This window comes from Heloderma suspectum, chromosome 1, assembly GCF_057233095.1.
Source record: "Heloderma suspectum isolate Gila_16-S chromosome 1, 16-S_ref, whole genome shotgun sequence".
Taxonomy (NCBI): Eukaryota; Metazoa; Chordata; class Lepidosauria; order Squamata; family Helodermatidae; genus Heloderma; species Heloderma suspectum.
In genome coordinates this window covers 96,522,889-96,536,015 of record NC_139458.1, presented here as the reverse complement: position 1 = coordinate 96,536,015, position 13,127 = coordinate 96,522,889, and the positions used below count along the sequence as shown (strand labels likewise).

The window sequence follows — 13,127 nt, the reverse complement described above, 5'->3', positions numbered from 1 at the left end:
TTAGAATAGCTACACTGGCATGTATTTTCAGTTGAAGCTGATGTAGCCTTCCCAGGTAGTTGCACCTCTAGGCACTAATAGACTGAGGTTGCACTCTTCAAAGCAGACATGTATAGGATTGTGCTGTAAGCGGTAGTGTGGCTAGGGCTAAGCTCCAGGGCTCCACAGCCCAGAGGGCCCCCAAGACTACCCAGAGAGTGGCAGGTGCTGAGGGCGTCAGCGCAAACTCCAATTTCTACCATCATGAAAGTGATATGATTGAAATGAGTTTAAAATGGAAAACTGCACATACTCAGGACAGAGAGAGATATTTTAAAATCCGGGTTCACAAACAGTTTTGTTGTCATTCTAATATATCAGGAATGCAGAAACAGATGTCAAGCAGCAAATGGTGGTTGGCGAGTTGGTAGGAGAGAAAAATCTTAGTTGTGTGCTTCACACCTGAAGTAAGACACATGGACATCTAAATGGCCCCCATGTAAAATAATGAAACTCAGGGTCTAAGCATACCTAGCTGCCCTACTGGCTGTAAGGTATGTTTAGCTTTAACAGTATAACACTGTATGCGCTCAGTAGAACAGCAGTGTGGGTGCTCAGGCCATTCTCTTGGCCAAGTTGCAGTATCCCTGAACTATACTTTGAACAGGTAACTTCTTCCTGTCATCCAGCAAGGTGATCCGCGTGCAGCAGTATACATGCCAATGGATATCAAGTGTGATTTTTAAGAACTTGCATCCGTCACCCAGGCTAAATGATGGGACCCCATTGCTTCATTGATCAGTGTTGTTGAACTGCCAGCCTGTTTGACTGTGAAGATTCTGTTTTCATTATAAAATATAAAAATGATTATATATAGGAATGGCGATGCTCTATTGACAGACTAGCATGCAGTGCATTGTGTGTTAGTCTTGCTTGTTTTGTCATGCATACGTTACCGCTATTTATTTGTAGTATTGAGCACAATGAATTTGCAACGGCTATTACTAGAACAATTAGAAATTTGATTCACTCCGCTGCTAGTGCAATTTGGAAGAGTCCATTGGTGCCTGTACCCTGAGACAAGGAATTCTTTCTGTAGTGCTGATTGGCTTAGCTAATATCAAGAAGGAACCTGGGAGAAAGCAGACAAGTGCTCAGAGGAGAGCCAGGGGAGCATAAGGCAAAGCTGGCAGGGGAGGTACTTACAAAGGGGTGGGAAGACAAAGGATAGGGGCAGATGCAGGCTGGAACAGGATCTGTTCCAGCTGGATAGTGTCCTGAGAGACTGGGGATGAAATGCGATGAAAGGCTTTAAACCAACCTGTTTCTCTTTCCTTTAGACACTGACGGTTCATTTCATGGGGTGGAGTTTCTGCCAGAAGATTTCAGAAACACTTCCAATGAAACAACAATGAGGGTGAATGAGAAATACTCCACGCTACCTGCAGAGGAGAAGGGGATCCACATTATCAACATCAGAGCCATTGAAGATATAGGATATGTTCGCACGGAAAGCACGGTGAGTAGAGGAGCTGCCTTCTCAGCCTGTTTATTGGCATATCTGGGCATTACAGTGTGCATCCATCTGAGTCCTCAATCCCTTTGCCCCTTGTTGAAGTTGTGCATCCTACTGCACACTATTCCTTCCAAAGACAGAGCTGTTTCAGATGTCAGTCACTAAAAAGCTTTGCAGGTTTTCACTGTCTTATGAAGGCTTAGTATGAGAGGCTTCCATTTTGATCAAAGGCTTTTTAAAGGGGATCTTTCTTGATCAATCCGTATAGCTGATCCATGATGGTTTTTGACAACTGTATAGGAAATATCTGTTTGTGTGTGCGTGTGTACAAACATATAAGCAAACACACGCACACAAACATACACACGCTTCATTCCCACTTTTCATTACAGAAAGGATGTCTAGTTTCTGAGAAGTTTTTTCTCTCTGCCTTTACCCTTGCCTTGTATTACTTATACTGTGAAATTTCCAAGAGAATATTAATTTATGTTACTTTATTAAAACGTTTATATTTCCATCAAGATGGCCCTCAAATATTCTTTGGAAATAAAATGTTAATGATGTTGTGACATACATATACACATAGATGCTGTCTAATTTAAGGTTAGGCTGTATATCTTTAACCTTACTCTCTGTGCCTTTAACAGCAGGGAACATCAGAGGGTGCAGCTTTCCTTGGCATAGATATGCTGTGATGGAAGAAAACAAAAGCTTTACCTATTAATTTCTGGCTATTATACAGCCTCTGGCCATGAAAAAAGTGAAAATTCCCAACATAATAAAGTGCTAGATTCAATTTCAAGAGGGATAGCTGTGGTAGCCTGCTGCAGAAAACAACAACAGAGTTTTGTGGCACCATAAAGACCAATTAATTTATTATGGCATAAACTTTCATGGCCCCATGTCCACTTCATCAGATGCATGAAGCATTCTCCAAAGTTAGCAAGTATACACACTCACACATAGTTGCAGAGAGAGAGAGAAGTGTAAGCTGTGAGTTCAGAGGGAAATGAAATGCCAAAAATACAATCTGTGATAATTACATTAAAGCTTAAGTGTATGGAGATGAATTATAGTGACCATTTAGAAAACAATGTTGATATCATAAAATTCTGGCACTGGTAAGCGGATTAACAAAGTTAGGGATAAAGAGATAAAAAGTTGAGAAAACTGGAATTCAAGTTTGTTTTGTTTTTGGTTGAACAACATACTAGAAATAGAACGTTATCTCTCTGTTAGAGATCATTTGAATCGAAGGTACTTGAGTTATTTTTCAGGTATGGATTTTTAATTGTGGTGAGAAAATACTTGTACATTTTCCATTCAAAATGACTTACTGGTGACTGTATTTATAAACGGCATTATGTTCTAGGAGTTACACATTTATTGGAATTATACCTTTCAGCAGGCTTATTCAAATCTTTCAGTACTGGAATTTCTTTATATGGGCAATTTTTTTAAAAAAATGGTTTGCTTAGAAATCTTAACACATGCAGGTTTTCCAGCTAACTAAGCCTGGAGGCATAATGGCATGGAAATAACACAGTTTCGGTGTGTGTCATATTGCAATTAGTTGTTTGAATGAATATTCTTACATGTCACTCCCATGATAAAAACGGTGAAGTGGAAATAATTTATTCTTGAGTCTACCTATGAATTAGTTGGATACATGGCAAGAATCTGGAAGTGGCTCAGTGTGCCTATGTCAACATGAGAATGTACAAATCCCAAGACCAGTCCAATATGCTCCATCTTCCCAAGTACAAGTGTAAGCACTGGGATGACTTCCAGGACCATTCTAGTGAATGAACATTATAATGTGGAGAGCAGCTCTTTGAAAGCATTGCATAAAGGTGTGTCAAAGAAGCAGAAGGCTGAGACAAAACGTTCCTTCATCATCTCATAAATTCAAGGACAGATCTGGGGGGTCTTTGTCCAGAACTGGACTATGGCACACTAATTAGCTATCTAAATTGCAGATTTTGCAACTGGAAAGATCAATAAAGATATGTATGAAAATGCACCATTTGAATGTGAATCCATGAACGAGGTCAAATTACTGGTTAAATCTTTGCTGTATTTCTGGGCTGTGTAAAAACAGGATTATGAACCTGGATTATTAGCACATGCCCGGAATTGAATCTGCAACCTTATATATACAGAACATGTGCCAGTCCACTGAGTTATGACCCTGCCCCTGTAGTACAGCTTCCCTAGTAGAGATGTGTATTTATTTATTGTTCAGGGGGCGGGCGGAGGGGGGACCAAATGAAAATGAAATGAACCTGATTTGTTTCATTTGTTTTATCATGAAAAACAAATGGAAATTTAAACAAATGAACAATCTGTTAGTTTCCCATTCTTTTGATAAGTTAGTTTCTACTGGGGTAAAAACAAGCACCGTGGAGCAACCTGTACAGGTCACAAAAATGTTACAGGGAGGGGAGAAAAGAGAGGGAGGGAACAGGCAGACAGAGGAGGGGAGGGAGTAGTGAAATGGACAGATTGGAAAGCTCTAGTTTAGATATTGGACTATGCCTGTATACCTATTTTAATTACCTATGAAATGGAGACCCTTTGAAATTTCTCAGGTCTGATCCATTGGAGTAGTAATAGAATGCTTGACAAAGTAAATCCTTTTGGAGAACACAGAAGCTACAAGGAGGAAAAATGCAGTTGGGTAACCCATCGAAATCAATGGGGACCTTATAGAATGTCTGCCCTTGTTTAACTGCATATAAAACAGGACACTTTGTCCAATATGTCTGAAATTTGCTAGAAAAATGAATGAAATGAATGCAATTTGAATGAATGAAAATGAAACCAACTAATTTTTGTAACTAACAATGAATATAAGTGAAATTAAGAAGAATTTTCTTGCCTGCGCCCTAGCCTCCTGGGCAGTGGTTCCAGCAGGATTCTTGTAAGGACAGCACTGTGTTCATGGGCAGATAAAGTCCATCATTATTATTACTATGCTTCGGGAGGTGGGACTGTGGCTGAGAGACTTTGGATTATGCCAGCCCTGGAAAGTATAACCAGTGTTGTTATACCTATTTTGCTGCAGGGAGTGGGGGGTAGGGGAGAGTAAGTAAGACAATCCTACAGTGTAGTCTATCAATAGCATACCAGTATTGCAGGAGGTGGGACTGTGGCTGAGAGACTGTGGTATATGAGAAGCCTGCAGTGTAGTCCAGTGTTGTTATCCAGTCTCCTGGTGTGTTGGCTTTTTAAAAAATGAAATGCAGTCTGGACTAGGGGGGCGGGGGCGTCGTGAAGTTGACTGTAGCAGCAGGGTCATTTTCCTGCCTGAGGCAAAGGACAAGGCGCTCACTGCCCTCTCATTTGATGTACGGAAGCTGACCAGACTAGCAACTGAATCTTACATCAAGACCAGCAACAGGGCAGTGTCTTCCACTGCACCTGAGGACAACAGGCTAGCTTAGGGGGCACTGGGCCAGCAGTAGAGGGGCTGTAGTTCAGTAGCAGAGTTCTGCTTTGCATGCAGACGGTCCCAGGTTCAATCCCTGGCATTTCCAGGTAGGGCTGGAAAAACTGCTGCCTGAAACCCTGAAGAGCTGATGCCAGTCAGTGTTGGCAATACTGGCTGGACTGAATATAAGGCAGCTTCCTGTGTGGCACACAACTCTGTCCTCCAAAAACCTGCCACTACTCTCCACCTGCCAACATCTGCTACCTGAGGCAGCTGCCTCATTCTGCCTAATGGCCTTAAACATCAATGCAATGTGTTAAAGGATAGAATGGGTTGTGATACATGTATGTGTGTATAGAGCTTTAAGGAAGGCTGCAAGTTTTAAGTTCTTTCCTGGAGGCCTGGACAGGGCCTCTCCTTCTCACTTTTAGTGCAGGCCTCAGAGCTGAGGCAGTGTGCTATGTGGCTCCTCAGAAGTTAGAATTTTCTCATGTATTGTAGTAATGAAGAACTTTGTTGTGAAGGTACCTGTCTTTTGTGTGTTGCCTGGAGAATAGACCCTAGGGACGGACTACAAACTGAGTGGGTAAGCTCACTGCTATTGATTTATTAACCATGCTCAGGGGCTATTGCAGGGCAAGGGGAACCAAGGAAAGAATGGAGGGTTTCAGCCATGGATGGAAAGACATTGTCTAGACACCAGGTCTATCTATAGAGAAATAACAAAGGGGTAGCCCTAAAGCTTTTCTACACGAGCCATTTATTTTGCACTCGTAATTCCTTACTCAAGACTGTTTACAGGTTCTTTAGACAATGATGTGATCCTCCAGTTTTGTTTCTATTTTTTAAGAGCACTTTCACGAGGGAGTTTAGAGCAGGGAAAATGGGGTATTATTTCTGAAAGCAAAAGAAACGGTAGTTTCCTACTTGTGTATTTGTGCTATTCGGCTATAGCACAGCGCCACCTAGAATTCATGTAGCGGAAAAGCAGGAAATGAAAAGCTGTAGTGCCCAGGCCTTGCTGCTGCTCAGTTACCAGATCTACCAGAAGTGGTAGGCCAGTTCCTTGGTGCTATCAGGGCTTTTTTTTTTAATGTACAACCTGACACAAAATGTGCAGTTCCAAAAGAACATATGCGCAGTTTAAAATTCAAGTGAAGTAAGTAGTCTAGTCTCCTCTATAACCCTAAGTCCTGATCAAGCCTACCCATTCTACCAAATTTTCTCTTTCCACGCACTACCAAACACATTCCCTGCAGATCCTACCGCTACTCTCTACAGAGTGTTCAGCAATGTTTCCAAGATGAAGAAAATTATTCTAGAATATGGGGACCCTTTTCTGATAAGTCATGTGCCGTTTTCAGTGTTATGATAGGGTCAGTGTTTCTAGTGGAGAACTTGAATATAACCATCTTCTCTGTTAGTGCTGTCAAATTCCGCGAATTTTCTGCTGCTCTGTGTAGGTTTCTAAATGACATCAAATGTGATACTAAGCATCAAAGCATATGCCCATACACACAAGGAAAATGCACTGATACGCTGTAGTTATGTGCACTATGTGCACAAATTGCAATCACATAACACTGTGCAAATCACACACACACTGGAAAAATCCCTGTGCTCACCCATGCCCAGGCATCTCCCTGCTCCTTCCCAATAAGCTAAGGATGTGATGGGCAGGGAGATGCACAGTGCAACAACACCATGTCACACATTATTTGTATTATATGCTATAAAGATGATAGAGCAAAGAGACATGGGATTGGTGGCAGCCCCATGCCTCTTAATGTCTAGTTTGGCCTTTAGTACAGTCCTTACGTTTTTTAGTGGCCTGGCACCATTTTTAAAACTCATCTAATTATATCTCTCCACATTATGAAAGCATTTCGTCACTTCAGCTAAGATTGTGCACTAGAATTGATTAAAAGCTCTTGAACAAAACACTTTGCAGATCAGGAGGCCGTGACATCTTTGAGAAATGGCACAAAAAGAAGCAAGAAGCATTAGATTCCCCCCCGCCCTCAAAAGGAAGCATCTGCTTTTTAAACTACAGTCAAATTTATGGAAAAGTGGTCTCTGGAGAGAGACCACACATACAAACTTGGAAGCATCAATTGCTTTGTTTCTTCATACAGCCTAATAAAGGAATAATTCTGAGTTCTTTGTTTAATTAAGAAAAATTTGGTTTATACATGAAGATCCTGATCTGGAACATTAGTAATAGCCTTAACCACCCAAACCAGCCAAATCCTTCTTATATTCCAGTTCCAGTAAGACTCTGGTGGACTTAAGGTGTCAAGTCTACCTAATATAAATTTGTAGCTAGTATCAGTTCACCCTGATTTCTCCTTCCTCTAAATTGCAGGGGGGGGGGGGGCTCCTTCACTGATTCACAATGTATAAAACAAATGCACCTCCCAATGCACAGTGTAAACTTGATTTATCCACACTGTATTGATTTCAGCGGAATATGAACTTGGATACACAACCAAATGTACCATTTTATTTAGAAATGTACCTCTTTAGGAGATGCATCCCTTTTTAACAATGCAAGCCTTAATTGCAATATCAACTTTTCGCTACCGGGACGTTACAGGGGGTAAGGGGTGGGAGATGCATGTCCATTTTAATTTTCCATGAGAAAGAGCCATGAACAAAGCAAAAACTGAACCTTGGTCCCTCCCTGGCTGGGGTCCATTAGCTTTTTTGGCTGAGCTATATAACCAGCTGGCTCCTTTCAGTCTCTGTTAAAACTGATCTCTTTTTCAGATGGTGCAGAGTAGTGACATGTGTTTAAACATAAAATTAATTTGTTTGTCAGTAGTATAACATAGATGTATTTGGTGAAGAAGGGCAGATGCTTTCTGCTGTGTTTACACCCAGAGAGAAAGAGAATGCACAAAGTGGCAAAATGAAGCAGTGGAGCTAAAATTCAGACTGATCTACACGAGTATTTCTAAGGTGGAAAAGTCAGCTAATGATTTTCAGGATGTGGTAATTTGAAATCTTAACATATATTGGGTGGGTGGGTGGGTGGGTGGTGATTTGATGTGGCCAGCTCACTGTACAGAAACTGAGGAGGCAAATCACTTTGTGTTGATCTGTTACCTGAAAATTCATTGTTGGAATTATCCTCAGTCTAGATCAGCCTTCTCCAGCCTGGTACCCCCCCAGATGTGTTGATCTTCAACTCCCATAATTCTGAGCCAGCATGGCCAATGGGAATTATGAGGGTTGTAGTCCAACACATCTGGGCACCAGGTTGGAGAAGGCTGGTCCAGATAGATAGATAAATTTCTCACCACTGAATCCTCTGATTGATCAGCCAACAAAATCTCAAGTACCAAACTGCCTTGTTTGAATATGTTCACAGCCTGATAGGATTGCCCTCAGGTTATTTCTGCTGTGGCTGAAAATAAATATTTAATACTTAACAATTTCCATTTTTAATGTCAAACGTTCTTCCTTTCCTTTTCATTTGCAGTTATTAAATTCGTTCTCGCAAGATCCAGATGCCAACTGCAAGTACGGACTTTATTTTAGAGATGGGAAAAGGAAAGTGGATTACATCCTGGTTTACCACTACAAGAAGTCGTCTTTCAGCAAAACACTGACCAGACGAATCCATTTCAATGACTTAGCGCCTCGAAGTATCAAACAGGATCAGCCACTTCCTGGGAAAGGAGGGCACATGGATGAAGGTGAACCCCACATGGACTACCATGAAGATGACAAGAGATTCCGCAGAGAAGAGTATGAAAGCAACCTTATGCAGGCAGGCCTTGAGCTGGAAAGAGATGAAGATGTAATTACTCTCCCTCTTTTAATTAGCTGGGACTGGGATTATTATTGGGATTGGTTGGCGAGGTGCTGAGAGGTTCCTGGGTTTTGTGCACACTTCATAGCAGGGGTGGAAAACTGTTTGGCCCTGCAGTCCAACGTGCAAAAATGTAGCAAGTGAAGCTTTTCCTAGCATGGAGATCAACTTCTGCTGCTTCATTTCTGCACGATTGAGTGCTATTTAAGACACAGGAGCATGGGTAATAAAAGGCAAGTCAATTCATTACCATTCTAGGAACCCTTATTTCCAGAAATGTTGAGGGTCTATCATTGTCCATCCTACTCAGTTAAGGAACAGGTGTGGGAATACGCTATAGAGACTGGCAGGATACCTATGTAAGATACACCAAGGACTACTTTAGTGTTTCACATTGCATTTTTCTCATTAAAGTTGAGGTGGCTTACTCTAGGGCTCCATCACCATGATCCTTTCAGTTTAGAGCAGCATTTGTATTACAGTAATTTGTTCCTGTTCCTTTAGCAAACACAAACTGGCACTAAAAACAAGGCCCCTGAAAGAGGTGGCTGGAGCGCACAGTAGATAAGGAGGCTTGGAAGATGCAAATGAAAAGAGCTGGAAAGTTGATATGTAACAGCTCCACGTTATCCTCCAGTTTTCCTCCTAGAAGAAGAAAGTAATGACAGCCTGGAGTAGCCTTCCCTAACCTAGTGGTCTCCAGTTGATATGGACTACTCCAGTCAGCCCCAGAATGAGCAATTATCAAGGATGATGTAGTCACACAACATCTGGAGGGCAACAGGTTGGGGAAGGCTGGCCTAGGACTTTAATTTGAACTGGCTCCAAGCTAGAAGGTTCATGAGAGAGGACAAGCAACAGCAAATGTAAAGCAGACTGTAGTACACAGTGCCACCATTCTGTAGATCAGGGATGGATAATACGAGGCCAACAGGCCTCATGCAGCCTCTGCTGCCTCCCGAATTTGGTTCAAAAAATGGGGGGGGGGGATCTGTAGCAGCTGTGGAGCATGGAAAGGGTCAAAACAAGCTAATTTTGACCCAATTTATTTATTACATTTATATCCCACTTTTTTCCTCTTGAAAGGAACCCCAGGCAGCTTACATGGTCCTACTCTACAGTGGCTAGTGTTGGACTGGGAGCCAAGAGATCTGGGTTCTAGTCCCCACTTGGCCATGGAAGCTCACTGGGTGACTTTGGGCCAGTCACAGACTCTCAGCCCAACCTACCTCACAGTGTTGTTGTTGTGAGGCTAAAATGGAGAGGAGGAGGATTATGTACTCTGCCTTGGGTTCCTCAAAGAGGAAAAAAGGCGGGATATAAATGTCATAAATAAATAAATAATACTCTCCATTTTTATCCTCACAACAGCCCTGTAAGGTAGATTAGGCTGAGAGTCAGTGACTAGCCCAAAGTCACCCAGTGAGCTTCATGGCCAAGTGGGTACTAGAACCCAAATCTCCCAAGTCCCAGTCCAACGCTCTAACCACTACACTGCACTGGATCTGTGTAGCCACTACTGTTTTCCAAAAAGGTCAAAATTAGCTTGCAAACAGACTAACTTTGACCGGTGATCCATAGCCGCTAAGACTGCCATTTTGATTTTTTTTTTTAAGGATCCTCCGTAAGGAGGTGCACCCTGCATAGGGCTTTGGGGGGCAAAATGGCCCCCAGACCTCCCACAGTTGTCCATCCCTGCTATAGATCCAGAAAATCACATATCCCTCATCCAGAGTACTATAGGATCTAGCACTTGGTCTGGGCACATGACAGGTGTTCTGGTGGTAGCTGCGCAAGTGAATATATGTGAAATAAGAGACAAAAGTGATGTGAAATCTGTTCCACTCTCCCACTGAAATAGATTGGTTTGGTACATGCTGCAGAATGAAGTGGTAGGATGCTGAAGTACAGTAGCATTTCACTTTGCAGGTGATAGATATTACTTTTCGGTTGTCCCCAATTTAAAAAAAGAAAAGAATCTAGCTCAGCCCATTCCTTGCTCTGCTATTTGTATTTACAAGTTTGTTTTTTACATTTTTGCATTTTTTCCCACCTGCAATCACCTGAAGTGGGTGGGGGGGTGTAAATGTGTGCAGACCTTCTTGTATTAAATGCTGTTGATAATGCACCTTGTAAACATTGGAAGGACAAAGGCTATGCTGACCTTGCTGAATTCAGATTCTCGGGATTTTGTTATTATGCCGATTTTTCATACGGACTGTACTAGCGATAAAATGTTAATCCTTTCAGAGCTCTAACTATACAGCTTACAAAAGACTAAAACTCATTCTGACAATATAAACAGAAGTAGGAAAGAACTATTGTTTCAGGTTCTCCCTTAAGCTACATATTAAAACCCCAGTTTTGTAGGTTAGAGCCCCACCATGGGAACAGCTTTTCTGCAGGTTCATCCCATGGTATGATTGTAATGTTTAAAGATCCATAGCCATGGCTTTCCCACAGAATTGGCATTCTGCCTGGAGGGAAGGTGCTAGTTCCAGAGGAACGGCCCACACAAAGTGTGGATGTGATTACGGGCTTTTAAAGATTACAGCGGTATGGTAGAACGAACCTAGCCTAAGCCATAGACATTTCACTACGAGCAGCATATTGTCAGGAATCTGTATGGCAGGGGAGATAGATAGGTGGAGCATATAGTTTCATTATGGGGCAACGTTCCAAGACAAACCAGTGGAGAGATTCCCACGGAAGTATATTTGACCTTGTCAGTATTATCTCCCACAGGGATGTGTCCCTTTCTGCCAGTGGCCTCGTACAAGGCTTACATGCAAGGGTGAAGATGAGTAACAGAAAAACAAGGATCATATTTACTGAAATAAAAGCAAGGCCTGGGGTTTCACACAAAGATCCCAGTTTTCTGTAATCCCAGTAGAGCTCTTTGTTGACACTCACACTTTTGCAAGCTTTCTCTGCAGATCTCGGAATATTCATGCTTAATCTTGCCAGGTCTGCTTCCTTTCCCTCAGGACCCCAACTATACTCGGAGTGCTGTAGGCCTCCAAGTTTAGCCCTTGTCCTCCAGTAGTTTTCTCTGCACTTTTGATAGATGTTACATGTTTTACATAAGCCTTCTGAATTTAACCTGAACTAGGGCCCATTCTCATGACCATACCTACCCAGGGAATGTTCACTAGCAAGGAGTTTGGCATGTGGCAAAGTGTTTGTGTGATTTGTTCACAACTCAACCCTCAACCTACATTCCCCAAATGCCAGTTTTAATTGTGTGACCTGACCTCAAAGCTTGGAAGGAATCAGATGACCTCTGTATGCTGCTGAATTAACCTTCATATTTAGAAAACTGAGTACAGTTTTAAACAACCAGTGTTGAAAAAACCCTGTTTCAAAAGATTATTATTAAAATGCCTTTATTTGATCTAGATGACTTTTGTTGTAATCAACTATATTTTTCTTTAAATTGATTTAAAAAGGTAATACTGATACTGGTCCCAAATCAAGCCTAGATGTATGATGACAATCCCAGAGGGATTTAGAATGGTCTCAGATTCCACTGGTTTAGAACAAGACTTGCCCTAAATCATCAATAATCACCCCAATTCCAACCTTGCACCAAACATCAAAATTATGGTCCTTTATTGGAGTGGGAGAGAGGATTATGAATAAATCTCTCCCACCCACCAATAAGTGATTGGTGCAGTCAAAGAACTGTAACAATATTATGTCCAGCAATATTCATAGCTGGACATAATATGGAGGAGGAGGGTACAGAATGTGTGAAGAGATGGCGCTATATCCCATTCTGCACCATTTTACATACATGGATCACATCCAAGACGGCAATTTGTATAAAGAAGCAGGGCATAGGATTTAAAACAGAAACCTGAGTAAGATTTTTTTTTGCATTTAGAATTTCATACTAAGGTTTTCCTCCACCTAAACGCTGAACAGTATTCAACAGATACACACATTTCTCGTGTCACTGTTTCTAACAACTATAGGGATTCCAATTCTCTGTCAAAAAGAAGTATTGATACTGCTATTTTAGCTTCCATTTGTACATGGAAATTTCAGCAAATGTTCCAGGTTAAATGCTGGGATCCAAGATGCAATTAGCCTGTGATTAAAGAGCAGTAGCACAGTATAGCTCCTTTTCAACTTTGTAGCCAAAGCAAAGGGTTCTATTAAAAGAGTGCCTATCTTAAATAATTGTGGTATGTGTGAACCAGTGCCAGCATGATTAACTGGGAGAACCTCAGCCGTACTAATTTCAAAGTGAGAGGCTCAGGGCTCCTTCACACGGAGCTTTTATCCTGCGATTGAGATTGCTCCTTCACTGAAGTTTGTGGGCTGTTTACATGACGCCGTGACCGTGCCGTGACTCTCCAGGGCGTCTCCTGGAGGGG

At 41.8% G+C, this 13,127-nt stretch overlaps 1 protein-coding gene across 1 annotated transcript in view; it reads left to right on the top strand.

Annotated features, from left to right (window-relative positions):
- Positions 1-13,127, top strand: part of ANO1 (anoctamin 1) — a 177,990-nt gene that overhangs the window by 58,230 nt on the left and 106,633 nt on the right. Inside the window, exons 3-4 of the mRNA XM_084852047.1 lie at positions 1,320-1,498; positions 8,413-8,733. Of these exons, the coding sequence (XP_084708173.1) occupies positions 1,320-1,498; positions 8,413-8,733 (500 nt within the window). The remainder of the gene's footprint in view (positions 1-1,319; positions 1,499-8,412; positions 8,734-13,127) is intronic.